The sequence below is a fragment of the Colletotrichum chrysophilum genome (genome assembly GCF_026319265.1).
Source record: "Colletotrichum chrysophilum strain AFK26 chromosome Unknown scaffold_140, whole genome shotgun sequence".
NCBI classification, from domain to species: domain Eukaryota; kingdom Fungi; phylum Ascomycota; class Sordariomycetes; order Glomerellales; family Glomerellaceae; genus Colletotrichum; species Colletotrichum chrysophilum.
In genome coordinates, this window is record NW_026517427.1 from 1 (window position 1) to 17,259 (window position 17,259).

Sequence of the window (17,259 nt, forward strand, 5' to 3'; positions counted from 1 at the left end):
GCCGCAGTACGCCGCCTAACCCGGCCTGCTTCACCGCTGTTAGGCGCCTACCCTTGTAAAGTCCTTTCTTCCTTCTTCAGCTTAGAATAGTCAATCGACGGCACCTCTACGTTGAACAAGCCTAGGGGCCAGCCCCTTACAGTTGGAGAGCTCTGTCCTTCGTGATGTCTGGTCTGGCTTGCTTATTTGTCGCCTTGCGTACCTGATAAACGCAGTGCCCGCAAGATACTCACGCGAAGCTTCATCTTATGATTCGAGTGAAGCTTTGCTTTCTGAGTTAAGACTGCCCTTTGAACAAAGCGTATTCTTATGATCAAAGTTCGTGCTGTTCATCTTGAGTTGACACATTGGCCCTTTTGTCAGAACAATGACGAGCTACTCTTTGTGCAATTATTCGCCTCGAACAATTGAGCCCTTTATACTTCGAGTCTTGAGTCTACAAATAATAAAGTTTCCCTCGAAAGTCCCCTGCCCCATACCAAAACCCTCCAGGTTAATCAAACAAAACCTTGCGCAAACCCACCTCGCCCTGCCGCAACGCCAAACCTCACCCCCATTATCGACACAATGCCGCCAATCTCGCAAGCCCCCAAAAGCGGCTTTCAGGTGCGTCAATTCATCTGAAATTTCCCGCCGAAGCTTGCGCTGACAATCAATAGAGCTACGAAGAAGAAGAGGCCGAGTTCGCCCGCGACGAGCAATACATCCTACGAACGAAACGCGACATCATCCGTAAGGCCGAAGACGTCGCAAGAATGCTGGAGGACACTGGACGAGTGATGGGTGAGAATTCTGATGTATTCAAGAAGATCTGGGACCAATTTCAGGAGTTGGCGCAGATGTACCTGCGCGTCGATCAGTCGCTGGAGAATATGCAGAAAATTCGAAAGCAGCTTCAGCAGCTTCGGGACAGATCCGGGTAAACCTCGGGTCGGATGGTAGCAAGACGGTCGGTCATTCTAAAACTGGATGTTAATGAGAAAGTAAGCTCGGCTTGGGGTAGAGAAGGGTTTCAAGAATGGATTCAACCGTTTTTAGGCTCATTTTCGATTGAGTTGCGGCTTCGATCGGGATTTTCACCTGCGAGACATGTCGTCGTGGATGGTCAACCGTTATGTGGGTCTGGACGGGAATTTTGGGGCTTTCGGAGTTATGACTTGTCGGCGTCCAGGCTGGCTCACTTCGTCCCACCGCCAGCACCAGACACACCCTAAGACTCTTCATGCCCATCTCCCATCGTGGGCCAGTCCAATCCTCAGATCCGGGGTCGAGCCAGAGCTGACACCCCGCAGGGCTGGCCATCCCTGTTTGAGCCAGCCGCAACTTTATACCGACCTCATCTTTCCATTTCCAGAGATCCACTCCTTCCCCGGTTTCACTTGGTGCACCTTCATTTTCTATCCACCCTCACTGCCACGACATCTCACGTTCTGCAAAACAGCACTTCTGAAAATTTCAATCTCTCACCTCAAATTCCGCCAATAAAAAAATCAGTCTCGGTACGTACTGCAGCGATCGCACAATCAATCCTATCCCCCACCCACCTTGCCGCGAGCAGGAACGCCCGGACCAACCTCGACTTTTATTTAATCCACCCTCTTCTCCGGCTCTCTCAACTTTTCTTCTTCTTACCTCCATCGCAACCTTCCCCCATCGCAACCTTCCTCCATCGCAACCTTTCTTCTTCTCCCTTCACTTTCGCATTTTCTCATCCCTGCCGCGGCCGCGATCATCGCCCCCTTCGCAATTGGTAAGTTCACTCCATCCACTCTTGTCTGCTTTCTTGGCTTCGCGTTCGCTGCACTATCACGGTTGGCCCAAGGACCTGTCCAGCCAGGGACCAGGATGCCGGCACCATCAGAGGCGAGATCTCTCGCTCGCCTCTCACGATGAACGCCCGCTGAAAGGAACCAGTGACAAGGAACCTGGTTCTCATGATCGCCTCTGTCTCTTCGGGATTTGGGGTGAACACGAGAATTGGCGGCCGGATCTCGCGATGTCACTTGCCCCAGGAGCCGCGGATCCTACCTTCCCATTTGTGTCGCGGTCTGTCTCGGCAGTCAGCTTCAGCATTTGGGACTCAAGGACTAGACTGTGCACTCCGCTTCGAGTAGGTTGGCAACCCTCGGAGACAAGACCTCCGGTCCGGTTGGAGAATATGCGGCCTTTGGTCCTGCGGGAGACCTTAGATCGCTCCTGGGGGCGTTCCAGCAGCCTATCACGCAATGCATTCATCGAACTTACTTGCTTGTCTCAACTAACTGGATGAAGACAGGTTTTCCATTTTCTCCTACTCTTTCTGTCTTGTATCGACCTCACATGGTAAGTTCATCCCATCCACTCTTGTCTGCTTTCTTTTGGCCCAACGCGCGATGCGCAATCTGGTTGGCTCAAGAACCCTTCGCCAAGGACAAGGAAGGCCTGGAAGCATGAGGAAGCAGGATCTTTCGCCTGCTTCTTGCTTGTCTGCCTCACTTCCAGGAACTCCAGTAAGGGAACCCGCTTTCAGCGTTCTTGTCTTTCGCCCTTGGGTGTTTGGCTTGGACATGGTCGGCGGCTGCCGTCTTCACTTTGCGCAGTTCTCTCACGCGAGCCGCCTTTCTTTCCTTCCTTGCCTTCCCACGGGATCGAGCTCGGGTTCCAAGGGGGAAAGGTGCGCCCCGCTTCTGGGTGGGTTGGCAACCCATGGGGAGATATGCCATTGCAACGGGGGTACGCGGTGCGGTTCGTGCGGTAGAACCGGCCGCTCCTTGAGGGCGAGCTCGTGGCCATTCTCACGCAATGTCAAGTGGTGACTTACTTAGTTGTTCGCTCGACTAACTGGATGAAGACAGGTGCTTTCCTTTCGCTTGCGTTGTTTGGATACGCGGCTCGGTTCCGGGGTTTATCTTGGCGCGCTGGGTCTTTGCTGGAATTAGAGGATAGTTTTGTTAAACAGGTTGTTTTGAATTCATCCATCCAATCTCCTGGTGGCTTGGTGAGCTCGTTCACTCGGAAATTGCGTGATGTCGTGAGTGATGTCGTGAGTGATGACATGCCTACGTGGAGGAAAATCTCGCGTCTTTATTTCACTGCTGCATCCACTGCTCACGATGGCCCGTCGCTCATGCCGACATCACTGTAACTTGGCGTATTCCACTTCATGACAGTATCCATCAGCGCGGCAGTTCCCGAGACATACGTAACTCTTTCGTAGCCTGACTGCCAATTTCCGTCATCTCCATCTTCCGAATATACGACCTGGACAAAGACGACGACCAGAGAGTAAACCCTTGCGTCTCGAACAACTCAAAATCGCAGAATAAACATCCGATCCGAACAACGCCAAACTACTTGTTTCCTCTAGACCGAAGACGTCCCTTCCAGCCTCCCTGGCCCTTCTCGACCTTCGTGCCATCCGTCTTCTGCATCTTCTCAAACAGCTCCTTGAGCGTGTCAATCTGCGCCTTCATGGCCTCCATATCCGCCTTCTCCTTGACCAGCATCTCATTCGCAGCCCTAGGGGCCGTCTCCAGCGCCTCAACCTTGCGCGAAAGCTCCGCCACCGCACCGCGAATCTCGTTCATAGACTCCTGCATCATCTCCATCTTCTCATCTATTGTTGTGGCCCCTGTACGCATGGCAGCCATCTCGGAGCCCAGAGCCTCCACCTTGGAAAGGGCAGACTGCGCCTTGGCGTCGACCTGGGTTCCCAAGCGCAGCGCGGCGTTCAACTTGGAGCCGACCTCCATGATCTTGTCCCAAGCCTGCTGACCGGTGCACTTCTCCTTGAGGTAGGCCTCCGCGACGTCGTTGATGTGGAGCTCCATCAGCCGGACGCGTCGCTTGGTGTCCTCGAACTCCGCGCGCGCGATCTTGGTAGCCTGTTTCTTCCGCTGATTTCGCTCCGTGTCAGCAACCTCAACTGATGGAAAGGGCTTGGGGGCGTTTGTTTGGGGTAGGTACTCACCTTGGCCTTCTCAATGCGCACAGTCACCTTGCGGCCCTTGACGTCCTCGCCCGTCTGCTCGGCGACAGTCTCGTCGGCCGTCTGGCCGCTGTAGGCGGAAGCGCCCGCGCGGAAGGAGGGCATGGGAAAGAAGGTGGACGCGACGATGTCTGCGGGCTTGGCGTGCGGGAAGAAGAGGTTCGCTCCTGACTTTGCGGCCGCGTCTGTGGAGGCGGCAGCTTCTTCGCAGCTTCTTCGCAGCGTCTTCGCTCCTGCCGCTGCAGGCGCTGCTTTTTGCCGAGTCGGTCGCGCTTGCCGGCCATAACGGGTGGTTGTGGGAGTGATTTGTTTTTTGAAGATTGGAGATTAGGAGGCGGGCTCGGAGGCTGGTGTGAAGACCGGAAACCTCAGGTGGGCGGCTATGGGTGGAGGGGTAAAAACGCGTGTGGTGAGGTGCGGTCGCATACCTCACGGCGATTTGGGAGGGGTGGGATGGAGAGCTTGGAAACGCTGCGCGCCATATCAGATCAGACCCCCTTTCCTTTGTGCTCGCTGTCGTAGTTTACAGTGAAGTCGCTATTCTATTTGCTGCTGTCATTGCTGTTGTTGTTGCCTCTATTGTTGCTACTGTCGCCGCCGTCTATCATCGTCGTCCTCATCAAAGTTACGCGATACACAGGAACTGTAGTCTCCCAGATACAGGAAAGTTAGGCGGTCTCATAAGACTGGATCTGTACTGGAAACACTGTCTATCACACTGGCTCTCCGATCCTCCGTGCACTAAAACCCATGGAAGTCAAGCGTCACTCCAGAAGAGCCTGTGACGAGGAGGCCGGGCGGCCGTCCATTATGTAAGACGGGACGTTATCATTCAGAGCAGCTACCAAACCGGCGGTGGGTGAAAGGAACGTTCGAAGAGGTCGCCACACGTCAAGTTCATGAGCCCTCGCTTTCCGCGGGAATCTCAAACTCCTTCCATTTCAATGAGCCCACCAAGCCTTCAATACAGGAAGCTGGCGTGGGCTGTCGCAGAAAGAGCCCGCAAAAGTTTCTTTGGTTTTTCTGCTTTCTTCTGGAAGCGATCGCTCGAGAACAGTGTCTCTCCTTCGGTCCAGTGTCTTGTTCTAAGAATTTGAGGAACCATTGACCAGAACACCGTTTGTTCCTGCGACGGATGTCGTTGTTCTCCACGCCAAGGCGTTGGTCCGAGCTTGGTCGACCAAGGTCCGGCAGCACACAAAGAAAATATTGAAGATCAGAAAAAGATTCTCCCAAGTGATCCGTTCAAGAAAAATACTTAAGGAGGATCATCGACCTTTTCCCATCTCAGTTTTCGCATTTTCTATCTGCGTTGAAAAAGTCGGCCATCGGGTGGCTCACCTGGGGTGCCGCAGGTACGAGCAGGCACGGTCGAGATTTGTACACAGTAATCGCAAGCACAGTGAGCGAATTGGGAATTTATATGGGGCTTCAGCACAGTGACCGCTGCACCGTGAGGTACATCGAGCATTGTTCTGGGCACGTACTTGCGCAAAGTGGAGCTGATTCAATTGAGCGCGGACACCACGCCCCTCCCCTTGGCAGCACCGATCGATCTGATCTTGCGACTACAGGGGAGCCTGGACCCTGTCGAGCGTATGCAGCGGGCCGTCCCGCTGAACTCCCTGCACCAAAAAGCTGCGGTACACTTAGGTACGGCGAGGTACGACAGGAGACCAAGCAACCAAGGCCACTGAATTGCAGTCCCAAGGTAAGTGCCCGCCCCACTTTCCACACTTTGATTCAACGACACACTCCAGTGTCTCTGCGACGACTTCAGCTTTTTGGCCGTGGTGAATGTCGAGCGCCGCAACGGGCCATCCGATCTCACTTTTTTTCGTCGCCAATTTTATGGAATTTTGTTGTGCGTGTGGGCAGTCGGCCTCGGTTAGTTCGATCGACTCAGGGCTGAAATACGCAGTGAAGTTCGAGCGGCCAGCCTTCCAGCTTTTCTCACCCTCAGAGATTTCAGTCCCATCTATCTTCCCTTTTTCTCTCCCATCTCTCTCGAGCTCAGCTTGCCCTTGCACTCGAAGCGGTATGCGCCAAACTTCTCCCCAGCGTGGTTTTTACTCACGATATCGCAGATGGACACTCGCCACTTTGCTTTCGAGGGCTTCGCTTCGTCTTCCGACACCGAAATGGTACAGTTCATCCTTTTTCTTTCCCCATCTCTCATCCTCTTCCCCTCTCTCATCCTATCTCCCTCTCATCTTGTTGCCCCCCTCATCCATCTCTGCTCGCAACCTAGAGCAGGCGATTGTCTCTTTCTGTCCTCTCTTGCCACTGCCCGAATTCCTTTCCATCCGCATTGGAAACTAACCTCTCGTTTGCAACAGAAGGACAACCCTGCCGATCGCAGCAACATGGCCGATCCCTTCTTGACCACACCTTCGGTAAGTCCATTTCATTCACATTTGACTGCCTTCTTTTGCTTTGAGTCTGCACGTGTCGTTGCAAGGAGATCACCTCTTACGGGCCCACGCCATGTTGGATGATGGGATGGTCGTCTGCTGGCGAATCTTCTCGCCGCCAGCAGACACATACCAACCATCTTCCAACAGGGTCTCCGTTTGGCGCAGGGTTTTCTCTTTGAGGCGATCAATCACCCGGAGCGTGTCATGGCTGTCTGTCCTCCCCCTCACGCGGGGGTTGCACACGCAACGGGGGGCGCGCCTAGGGTCCGAAGCTGGCTGGCAGCTGGCCTTGGAAGGCAGGATGTTGGGGGCTTCTGTTCCCCTCCCTGCAGAAGGACTTTGTCTGGAAGGGTAAACGTGGTAGAGGGCCGAGCTACGGCTAAGACACCCTGCCGTTCTGGGGAGAACGCGGACAAGAAGCAAATTTTCTCGGGCATATCAAATGCGGACTTACTCAGTTGAGATTCCCTTAGCTGACTTGAATGAAGGCAGATTCACAGAGCCCCGGCCAATCCCTCTCTCTCGACACCTTTGAGAAGAACTCCCGAGACATCATTCGCGACGCTCGTGAGCTTGGAGTCGGTGAGCGCCAGCTCAACTTCATCCGCGTCCAGCAAGAGCAACTTCGTGCCTTGTTTTTGGAGGCTACCAAGGCAGCCGCCGCATCCGCCGCTACTATCCAAGGCTACCAGAATCACCAGGACTTCGCTCGGCACTACAGTATCGAGTTGAAGTTGGCAGTCGAGCAGTGTGGCTTCATTGCCGAAGACCATCGCGGCTACAAGGCAGAGCTGGAGGACTTGAAGAAGAAGCTTGTCCAGGTCAGCAAGGAGCTGAATGATACCAAGAGAACACAGTGTGTCATGAAGAAGGATTATGAGGCCATGAAGAGCAAGCAGGAGACTTCGGAGCGCGAGAACGAGGCCCTCAAGCGCGACATGAAGGAGCTTCAGCAGCTGTTTCGAGTCCACGTTCTCTAGATGCACAGGTTGAGCGCATGGATACGGGGCGTATTATAATTGCTTAGACCTCAGTTGCTTTGACTACCAAATACCATCAATAACCTGACTCAACTAAACTACCTTGTTTTCTATCATTCGTGAAGACCCGGTGCGCCTGGGTTTTCGTTCGCGCGCGTGAATAACATGACTGTATGAGCACTGTGAAAATTGCAAAAGATCTCTCACTCAAATAGCAGAGAATCAATTTGGAACGCAACCTGATGGAGACCGCCTAATTTCCCTGTGTCTGGGAGGGGTAGTCAGAGGTCGTTTTGCACTCTTCTCGTACAGAGCAAAGAGGTAATCCGCCCCATCTTGGCCCTCAAAATCTAAATTTGCAGTCTGAGCTCACCTTGGGATCAAAAATCACTCGCGTAAACTCCGTCGCGAATTTTCTTCGGGCAGAACACCTCCAAGAATTCTTTTCGGGCTGCTGCTAACGCGATGGAATCAGAACCTTCCTATCATGCCGACGTTCGAGGACGTCATCCGATCCGCGATCGCCGGCCGCACCTCGGCCCAGATAGCCCCTGAGGTCCGCGCCGTTCTCGACAAGGCCGACCCCGAGACCAGGGAGATGTTCATGACGATCCTCGTCTACGTCACCGCCTTGACCAACGAGTCCAAGGCCAAGACGGCCTCCGAGATCCGCAACGCCGTCGAGGCCCGCGAGAACTACATCAAGGCCAAGAACAGTGAGGGGTCTGCTAACAGAAGCTGAGGGATGAAGCTATAATAGTATCCGTGGTGCTGTAAGTCGAGTAGATCCAGAAGGGTCTTCAGGGGACACGGTGATCAGTCGTATCTACAACGTTGGGGTGGTGTGTAAGGTAAACCTGAAAGTATCCGAATATGTTTATAAAGTTGATCACTAAAGTTATCCTTGCATACGGGGGTGGGTACCACCCTGCGGGGCGGGAGGCCGATTGCTGAGCGACGACATTGATGATGGACAGGGAACTCATTCGGAGGGCGGCGACCACCGAGATGCGCAATACTACAGAGATCACCTCGTCAGAAAAGCCAGAAGCGCAACGAAACAAAAGAATAGCATGTCATAACGTTAAGCCAAGGAGGAATGGGCCTACGTTGAGTGAGGAATGGAGCTTTCGTTGCATCGAGACTTGGGATTAAGGGAGAAAGCTATGCGGTGGCGGTGAGAGAGCAGCGCGCGGGCGGGCGAACCTAGTAGAGGTAGACGGGAAATGGAGAGACGTATGAAGCCGTTCTCGTACACGGCCGGTGCGCTCGGCCGGGATGGTGCCCTCTGGGACAGAGAGGCGACGCTGACGCCGCCGTTACCGCCGCCGCTTCGCCAGTATGATTTTGTCCTTCTATCGTGATGCTGTCTACTCGACCCGGGCCAGTATCCATCTTTCAAACCGGCGACCAGATCTCTCAGCTGTACCCATTTCATTTCCAAGTTGGCAGCCCGCCTAGGCTTTCACGCAGAGTTCGAAAAGGTCAACGGTATAAGAGGTATTGAGGGACGCGTCGGTAGTCTCCGGGGTTCTCGGGTGTCCGGAGGAGCGAATTGGCCGGGCGATGGGGTGAGATTTCTTCAAATGCTTGCCAGCGTCGGAAGCGAGGCTTAACTGGGGGCATTTTGAGCTGCAGGGAAATTGTAAGCATAGGTGACTGCAGTTGTAGTCTTGACAGCGAAGTGCGAAGTACTTGATCAACTTATCAGCTGCCCGCAAAAGTATCAGGAACTCACCCATCGGAGTCATCGCCGCTTACTTCGATGAAGCATCAGACGAGGAACGCGTGGAAGGTAACATACGGTAGCCGATAGTGAGCGGGGCCATGGCGCGAGAGCTTCGGAACCGAGGAGACATCGCAACGAAATAGGTCTCCTTTGAGCTTCCTTGCGTCCCTTCCCCATAGGTGACCAAGAACGCCTGTGTCCGTCGTTGTGAGATTCCTAGGACAGCATGGACCCCTCCCTTGGCGACGATGCGGCGGCGCTCACGAAGCTGATTCCGATGACCCTCCTGACACGTACCAGCTGTGAAACTCCTTTCCCCCGTCTGTGTAAGAACCGCGGCGGTGGTTTCCGTCGCTGCCAAATGGAGTTTCGACCTTTCATTATGAGACCTCAAATATGGCCCTTCTTTACGAATCTCACGAGGCGAGAGACGGAAGCAGATAAACCAGAAAAAGACAAGGAAATTTCCTCTATTCCAGCAAGATCCTGAAATTCCACTGGGGTATTATAAAGCAAAAACGACTATACCCATGCCAAACGCCAAATCATGTGCATTGCATTTGCAATCCAAGGCGAAATTCCTCATCTCTCGTGTATCCTAGCCATCTTGATGCCAACTGCAATTGCCTCTCTCGGTATTGCATGTAGGGGAGGGTGAGCTGTCACATAGCTACCAGAAGTTCTGGGCTTTCTCTTGCTTCTTTAGATGTAGTTCTCGGGCCCTGAGGCAAGTGTCGCGCAGACTCTCAAAAGGGATCTCAACCTGCACAATTCTGGGTGAATTCAGTCAGCAAGCCTGCAGGATGAAACACATAGGGACAGAGCCAGTGCAGAGACATGACGTACTCGTCTCCATGGCCCTCAAACGGAACGGGGCGCTTCAGCCGGGCTGGAACGTGAGCATCGACGGAGAGAAAGTCGGAAGCAAACAGGCGGAGAGGGCCAGGGTTTGGGGAAGCGATACCGGCGGCAGCGTCGTGATCCTGCTCGGCGGCGGCGGTGGCATCAGCAAAATCGAACAGCGTGAGGCTCTGGACCTCGTGCAGAACCGGTCGGCCAGCGGCTGTCATTTCCGTTGCAAACAGGCGGACACGGATGGACGAGATGTTGGGGTATTGGACGTCGAGAATGAGGACCGTCCGGATGTGAGCGTTGGTCTGCTCCACGTATAGCTCGGCCTTGTTCATGGCGTCCTTGAGCGACTGGCTGTAGGAGATTTCGACAACGAAAGGAGGAATAGGGGAGGCGGCCCCATCATCGATGAACTGGTTGTCGGGATCCTTCTTGAGCTTGTTGGGAACGACGATTCTGACGGCATTGTCGCTCCAGACTTGTCGAAGGCGTCTGGAGAGGATATGAAGGGATTCGTTCTGCTCGTTCTGCTCGTTCTGGTTCTCGGTGCCGTCGTCGTTATCGTGGCCCAATTGAGGCCCGTATGCGGTAGCAGGAGTAGCGGCGGCAGCAGCAGCAGTGACGGCGTCAGCAAGCTGCTCAATAGCGCTCTCGAGGAGGATTCCAATAGCACGGTTACACTGGCTGTGTATCGTGGTCTCGACCATCATAATATAGGCGGACTGGGTGACAAAGTCGTAGGAGAAGCGGGCGACGCGGATATGGGCGAGGAGCTGCTCGAGGCGACCGAGGGCATCGGGGGCGAGGCGGAAGGAGGCAGAAGGCGGGAAAGACGAGGAAAGAGCAGAGGTTTGCAGGAGACAGAGATATTCGAGGTCGGCTTGGAGGTTCTCGGGGGTGTCAAGCCGAGGGGTTTCGCCAATGGACTTGGTCTGGTCATGTTCGGAAGGAGACAACGGCGACTGTGACTGCAACTGTGAGCGCGCAGGAGACGACAACAGTGATTTTACAGTTTGGTGGGCGGTTTCACAGACCATTTCTGTGATCTCTCTGTCTGCTTTGTTGATTTCCTTACCATCCACAAAACCGGGCGCGCCTGTGAAGAATTGCATGGTGGCCATTGTGCGATGCAAAAATTGAGGCCAGGACTGGCAGGAGTTAGAGGAGAAGAGGTAAAAAAGAAGGTCAGAGGCTTGGTGAGGCGAATGTGCCTAATTTGGGGTTTTTTTTTTTTCGTGGTCGTCGTTGTGGTTGTTGTGGGAAAGAAAAGAATTAATTGAGAGAGATGCTTAGGTGGTGTTGTTGAGAAGTTGAGGTGGAGGGTTCAAAATGTAAGGCGGAGGTGGAAGGTGGAGTAAGAAGGCACCTTGAACAGAGTTCCAGCACTGCTACGTACTGGAAAATCAGCACGTGCCTTAGCGCAACTACACTGCCTACCTTGTGAGATGGGAACATCCCCACATCCGTTGTGAATGCCTATGATATGGGTATCTGAAAGGTGACGATTGATGACTTGCGTTTAGTATCACTTTGTGATAATATGTAGCAGCCCCTGCTGACAAATGGTTTGCAGGGTAGTTGTCACGCGTGGCACTACACTTGGTATTTTAGGATCCACTGGGTGATGGCAACCCTCGAAATGGTTCAACTTCAAGCCAGCCCACCACCATCCTGCCGCCGACTTCTGCCTGTAACCACGCGCGCAGCGAGGTGACTAGTACGGGCTTACCCTACGGGCACCTGGTTGCATGTAATAAAGCCGAATGCTGGATATCTGGTTGCAAGGGAAACGCATCCAACTGTAGGCGAACACTAATCCCAGGATGTGTATGTAGAGGCATTCATTGATCCTAGGACAGTATGCAGGACACACACTAGGAATCTTGGGACCTGTTTACAGATGACCACTAAATCCCAGGATTTGAATTTAGGTTTCTTCGCTAGTCCCAGGACTGATGCCCAGGCGTTGACACCAATCCTAGGATGGTAGGCAGGGCATGCACCACAATCCTCCTAGGACCGGTTTCCGGGTGTGCAGTTTATCTCCACTAATCCCTGAGATCGGTCTTTGGTGTGCCACTGTCACTTTTAAGGCCCTGCGCCTTGAAGGCAATGTCAGCGTCGTACGACGACGACTGTGGCGCTTAGAACGTTATTAGCCAGGACTCATGCCTCTCCATTTCCGTTCTTATTCGCTAGTGCTTAATTTACTTCTTTTCACACGCGCTTGTCGCAGTCGTGTAGATGTCGATAACAGTCGCCCTGTTCCATAACCCGGTTTTCTGCAAAGATGTCTGGCTTACCCTGCCCACCCTGCTCACCCCGCTCACTGTAGCATGAGGCTTGGCTCTCCCTGTAAAAGCGGCGACCGATTTGAAGACACTTGGGCGCGGTATTGGCGACCTAAACCTCGTCAGCATCTAGCGATCCATGAAGGCGGCGTGCTGGGATGTACCTTGAGGCGAGTCAACCGGGTCACCGGAGAGGACGGCGCGTCTTCAGCATGAAGGCCATCTTCGCGGTTCTTGTTGGGTCCTACGGTCTTGCTCAAGTGCAGGTCGCCCTCAGAAAGAGCCTCCATCTCGAGCCGTTTGAGACGCTTCGCATGGCGTCTAGCCTTCTGGAATTTCTTGGTTTTGCGCATAACGATGAGTTGCTATCGGGCCTGGGGTTGACGACGAGGATTCTCGAGAGGCCGGTCACTGAGGTTAATATGGAAGCCTTCCCTGACGCGTGGGCCCAGCACTCTGGTCCAACGGCGGGAGACGCGGAGTGGAGGCTAAGGTTTGGGTACCTTATTTTGGGGCGCAGGGTACCGGTACTGCAGGCGGTCTTACGTCATCTACGTCCCGCGAGCAGTTCATTTCGCGAGTAACACTTGAAAGTATTCAATTTCGGCAGGCAAGACACATTCTCTTCTCTTTCCCCATCTTCAGACTACATCGGGTGAATTCTCATCTGGTCACCTCGACCGCGAAAGGTCTTTTGTTTTTCTCAAGCGACGGACGTGTACGCCCATTTCTTCCAAACCCTAGTCTCTTTTCCTTTCTATCTCAACGCCTTCAACTTGAGCAGCTCCATCTCTTCTCTCATCCTTCTCCTCCTCTTCCAACCGAAAACGTCTTTTTCGTCCATCCAAAAAAGCCAATCCACGACCAAAGCCCGCACATCATCATAAAGATGCGCACGATTATCGACATGAAGACCGTCAACGAGGCGGTGAGTTTCTTTACTACCCTTGTTCACTTTTGATTCTCATCTAACTCAATCCAGGCCCCGGCTGCTCCCCCGGTCACCAATCGTACCATTACCACCTCTCGCGGCCTGGCTGCCGCTTCCCCGCCTCCGACTGCCTCTCGTCAGGCCACTGATTCTGCCAACCCTCTTCCATCCCAGACCTCTACTCAGACCGTAAGTCCGATCTTTCATACATCCACACTCGTCTGTTTTCTCTGCCGCGAGCCGGCCTTCAAGGAAATGAGGGAGGGAAAGGTTCCGAGCCTGCCACGCAGGGAAGCAATTCGCGTTGGGCACGAGATCTTTCGCTTGTGCCAGAATTTCTGACTGCTCCTTGAGGGCTTGGTCCCTCCTGAACGTCGGCCGGCCGGCTACGAGGAGGTCATCTCCCTCGCGACCTTCTCGACCCACCGGGCCACTGCTCTTCACCAAGGTCTGCCTTAGGGACGGACAAGGTGGAGCGCTATGCGGCCTCGCTTCGAATGGTTTGGCAACCGCACAGGAGACCTTTATGCCGACGGGTACTGCACCCAGGGGGACGTGGTCATTTAGCCGCGTAGAGTGACATACGGTAGTGCTTGTCATTCGGTTATGCCGCCTGGTAGGGCGCGGGCGAGCGGCTTCTTCACACAGAACTAGTGTTTTTGGACTCACTCAGTTTTTGTTCGACATCAACTGACTTTGGATGTAGCAAACTGCCTCTCGCACCTCGGCCACTGCTACCGGTGGCTATTACATGCGCGATCTGATCCAGATCGATGTGAACTTCAAGGTAGGACCATCTCTAGCCTTCAGTCTGTACGTGTTGGTGTTTGGCCTCAGCTGACTTTTGGATGTGTTAGGCTCGCGCCCCCCGCCGCATGGCCACTAAGCAGAGAGGCAACATGCCAAAGGTCAACCAAACCGCATTGGAGCTGGCGGTCATGCTCAAGGGACAGGTCCAGATCTCCAGAGACTTGAAGATGGAGCTCCTGGACCTCCGTGTCAAGTATGAGGCTGTCGAAAGAGAGCTGCAGCAAGTCAGACAGGAGTCTGAGCAGCACCGCCAGGAGGCTAAGGCTAGGGCCGAGGCCAACCATGCCTGGGACAAGGAGTGCACTGAACGGCTGAAAGGTTGGGATGCTGCGCGGACTGCCTATGAGGTGCAGATGATTGAGAATGCTGCTCAAAAATGGTAGGCAGAGGTGGCTCATATGAACATGGCGGGTCCGCGCGGGATTATTGAAGAGTCTGATAGAAGAGCGCTTTATGGCAACGACTGAGATTCAGGATTTTGCACAAAGATCCTTTGATGACGAATAACTCCTTCTTTAATGGCTTTGTACTACTTCTTCGCCTTTTAGGTGGTCCATTCTTTGTTATTATCATCATGCGACTTTGATACCATTGTGACACTCCCCAAAGCCAACACTCATCCCATACTTGGTCAACATGATGTCCTTCAGCCACCAACTTCAAAATCATCCCTTCTTGCCAGAGCGAAGTCGTCCCTTCCACACTTCCTGAGCTCGACCACCTTTGGGCAGGTCGGTGGGCTGTTGAGCTGCGCTCCTCGAGGCGCCCTTCACCAGCTGCTCGACTTGGCTCTCGATCGCAGAAATCCGCTCCTCCATGGTCTTGACCGCGGCATCGAACTTCTCCCTCGTCGGCGCCATCGCCGCCGCGAGATCCTCCAGGCCGGCTTCGAGGTTCTCCATGCTAGCCTCGAGAGTCTTCACGCCAGCCGTGGCGTCGTTCGCCGCGAGATCCTAGACCATAGCTTCAAGCTGCTCCACGCTGGTCTCCAGATTCTTCACGGTAGTCTCAAGACGGTTCACACCAGCCAGCGCATCATTTGCCGTGCTTCGAATCGCTCTTCCGTCGGCGCAGGCAGCTGAAAATTTTCTGATGAGGTTTCTGAGATCTTTGGCGATGTGGTCGGTATTCATCTTGTTGAAAACGTTGGCGGCAGCTTCGACATGGAGCTCCAGAAGCTTCAGGCGTCGGTGATGGTCGTCGAATTGGCCCCTGGTGATCTTCTGCTTGAGCTTCTTGGCTCTCTGAGGAGTCCCTGTGAGTTCATGGTGGTTCTGAGAGGACACGTCGGCGAGCGAACAACTTACCTTCTGGTTCTCCAAGGCGACGTTCAGTCCCTCACTCTGCTCGTTCTTGCTGACGCCAAATGCCTTTGCTGCCTCGGGCACGGACGAGGGAAAGTAGGTATGCATCGCAGAGAGCTTCGCGCCAGCTTCTGCTGCGGCCTCGGCATCGCGGCGTCTCTTCTCTCTTCTCCGAACGCGCTGGTTCTTGCCGAGCTTCTTCCGATGCTGAACCATGGTGGGAGATGAAGGCCTGAAGGTTGAGATTGTCGAGCTTCCGAGATCTGAGAGCCTGGCTGTTGAGGAGGTCGGAGCTATCGAATGCAGCCCCTCGGGGTGACCTTCGCAACTTTCACGCGACTCTTTCACAAAACCGGAATATGCATATACTCGCAGGGTCGTTATCTTGGCTAACCCGACCAGATAAGAGGCCGCCCAGCTCACGTAGCTCTCACCTGTCCTGTCGCCATACCTCCCAGCCTGCGATCTCACCTGGCAACCGGTCGTCTCCACTTTACCATCTGGTCTTCCCGCGACCTTCAGCTTCACCTACACATCATTGACGAGAGACCGCGTCGTGTCAATTTTTCTCATTGGCCAATCTGAAATATTTAGCGATACGTACTCGAGCTGGCGCACAATCAGTAAACCGTCCCGTCTGCCCTCAGCCCTCCTCTCAAGTATTTAAACCCCCCCTTCTTCCCCTCCTCCTCCACTTCATCTCTTCCTCTACTTCATCCTTTCCTCCAAATCACCACTGTGTCCCTCACCCCTTACTTCTTCCTCTACTTGGGACCTCTCCCCATCCCAAGGTCTTCTCTTCTCTCCAACACCAACTTTCACAAACACTTCTCACACCCTCTTCCAAATGGACTCCAAGTCACCTCACACAAGCGGCGCTGCTGCGAACGAGTCTCCCATGGTATGTTTTCTCTCCCGGTCTCGTCCTTTGTACAATTCCCCCCGACTTCCTTCCCTTCTCTCGCTCTTTCCAACTTCACCTACTCACGCGCCTTTTGCAACAGCTCGATTCCTCCTCCACCACCGGTCATGACAACACCGATCCCAACAATCACCTTATGGTAAGTCCATTCATTCTCATTTGTGTGCTTTCTTTGCCTTGAGTCTGCATGTGTCATGGCGGAGGGCGTGAAACAATACAGGACCTTGCCAAATCACTGGGTGCTTGGGTTTCGCGGGGCAGATCTTTCGCTGCCTCGAGAAAACACCTGAGCGCCTCTTGATAAGGATACCTGTTTACTCCTCGCTGGCGCTCGCGCCGGCTTGGTTGCCCTTCGCAGTGATCGCTCCCCCATGCCGCCTCCCGCTCCCATCTGAACACCTGCTTGCGCGGGGTCTCAGCACAGTGGGAGGCACGCCCAGGTCTGATCCGGGTGGGAAACGGTGAAGAGGGCAGCTTGAAGGTGCCTCGCGCGCGCTTCGCTGCAGAAGGACTTTGTGTGGAGGGGTACACGTGGTTGCAACTGCAGTGGGCGTGGGGAGAAGGCAGACAAGCGGCAGCACTTCGGGCACATCAAATGCGGACTTACTCAGTTGGGATTCCCTTGCTGACTTGAAGGTAGGCAGGAACACCTCCTCCTTCCAGCGAGCTCTCGATTGCGACCTTTGAGAGCGATGCTTCCGAAATCGTCCGGATGGCTCGCCAAGCTCAGCTAACCCAAGTGCAGCAGGAGCAGGTGCGCGATCTTTTCACGCTTGCTTCCAACTTTGTCAACGGTCAGGGCTACAGTAAGGTGTCTGAGGAGCAGCTCCGCCTCAAGGAGAAGGCTGAGGAGCTTCGGGATGAGTTGGATGCTACGAAGAAGACCTTGGCAGCCACTGGTCGTGAGCTTGGCATTGTCAAGATGCAGATAGAGGACGTGTTTACAATGCGGCGCGTCGCCTTTCGGCAGACAATCTCCACTTGATTGATTCTGAGTTTCCAGTGAGCCGACTGGCTTGCCTTTTGATACCCTGGATACAAACACCTTTTTGCACT

At 54.0% G+C, this 17,259-nt stretch overlaps 9 protein-coding genes across 9 annotated transcripts; 5 read left to right on the plus strand and 4 right to left on the minus strand.

Moving 5' to 3' along the window:
• Positions 1 to 567: 567 nt before the first annotated feature.
• Positions 568 to 923, plus strand: COL26b_011416 (uncharacterized protein; the record flags this gene model as incomplete). Its single annotated transcript, XM_053184084.1, has 2 exons — positions 568 to 606; positions 660 to 923. The coding sequence occupies 2 exons, from the start codon at positions 568 to 570 to the stop codon at positions 921 to 923; spliced, it is 303 nt and encodes a 100-aa protein (XP_053031934.1).
• Positions 924 to 3,329: 2,406 nt separating this feature from the next.
• On the minus strand, positions 3,330 to 4,251 carry COL26b_011417 (uncharacterized protein; the record flags this gene model as incomplete). Its single annotated transcript, XM_053184085.1, has 3 exons — positions 3,330 to 3,875; positions 3,950 to 4,098; positions 4,140 to 4,251. The coding sequence occupies 3 exons, from the start codon at positions 4,249 to 4,251 to the stop codon at positions 3,330 to 3,332; spliced, it is 807 nt and encodes a 268-aa protein (XP_053031935.1).
• A 2,082-nt stretch (positions 4,252 to 6,333) lies between these two features.
• Positions 6,334 to 7,364, plus strand: COL26b_011418 (uncharacterized protein; the record flags this gene model as incomplete). The annotated part of the gene is made up of 2 exons (XM_053184086.1): positions 6,334 to 6,363; positions 6,873 to 7,364. 2 exons carry the CDS (start codon positions 6,334 to 6,336, stop codon positions 7,362 to 7,364), a joined length of 522 nt encoding a protein of 173 aa, XP_053031936.1.
• A 487-nt stretch (positions 7,365 to 7,851) lies between these two features.
• On the plus strand, positions 7,852 to 8,113 carry COL26b_011419 (uncharacterized protein; the record flags this gene model as incomplete). The annotated part of the gene is given in 2 exon segments (XM_053184087.1): positions 7,852 to 8,080; positions 8,100 to 8,113. The coding sequence occupies 2 exon segments, from the start codon at positions 7,852 to 7,854 to the stop codon at positions 8,111 to 8,113; spliced, it is 243 nt and encodes an 80-aa protein (XP_053031937.1).
• A 1,650-nt stretch (positions 8,114 to 9,763) lies between these two features.
• On the minus strand, positions 9,764 to 11,066 carry COL26b_011420 (uncharacterized protein; the record flags this gene model as incomplete). Its single annotated transcript, XM_053184088.1, has 2 exons — positions 9,764 to 9,866; positions 9,940 to 11,066. 2 exons carry the CDS (start codon positions 11,064 to 11,066, stop codon positions 9,764 to 9,766), a joined length of 1,230 nt encoding a protein of 409 aa, XP_053031938.1.
• Positions 11,067 to 12,162: 1,096 nt separating this feature from the next.
• On the minus strand, positions 12,163 to 12,589 carry COL26b_011421 (uncharacterized protein; the record flags this gene model as incomplete). Its single annotated transcript, XM_053184089.1, has 2 exons — positions 12,163 to 12,348; positions 12,401 to 12,589. 2 exons carry the CDS (start codon positions 12,587 to 12,589, stop codon positions 12,163 to 12,165), a joined length of 375 nt encoding a protein of 124 aa, XP_053031939.1.
• A 536-nt stretch (positions 12,590 to 13,125) lies between these two features.
• COL26b_011422 (uncharacterized protein) lies at positions 13,126 to 14,360 on the plus strand (the record flags this gene model as incomplete). The annotated part of the gene is made up of 4 exons (XM_053184090.1): positions 13,126 to 13,164; positions 13,219 to 13,356; positions 13,874 to 13,954; positions 14,025 to 14,360. 4 exons carry the CDS (start codon positions 13,126 to 13,128, stop codon positions 14,358 to 14,360), a joined length of 594 nt encoding a protein of 197 aa, XP_053031940.1.
• A 282-nt stretch (positions 14,361 to 14,642) lies between these two features.
• COL26b_011423 (uncharacterized protein) lies at positions 14,643 to 15,497 on the minus strand (the record flags this gene model as incomplete). The annotated part of the gene is made up of 3 exons (XM_053184091.1): positions 14,643 to 14,930; positions 14,979 to 15,221; positions 15,285 to 15,497. The coding sequence occupies 3 exons, from the start codon at positions 15,495 to 15,497 to the stop codon at positions 14,643 to 14,645; spliced, it is 744 nt and encodes a 247-aa protein (XP_053031941.1).
• Positions 15,498 to 16,128: 631 nt separating this feature from the next.
• Positions 16,129 to 17,188, plus strand: COL26b_011424 (uncharacterized protein; the record flags this gene model as incomplete). Its single annotated transcript, XM_053184092.1, has 3 exons — positions 16,129 to 16,182; positions 16,286 to 16,342; positions 16,844 to 17,188. The coding sequence occupies 3 exons, from the start codon at positions 16,129 to 16,131 to the stop codon at positions 17,186 to 17,188; spliced, it is 456 nt and encodes a 151-aa protein (XP_053031942.1).
• Between the last annotated feature and the right edge of the window lie 71 nt (positions 17,189 to 17,259).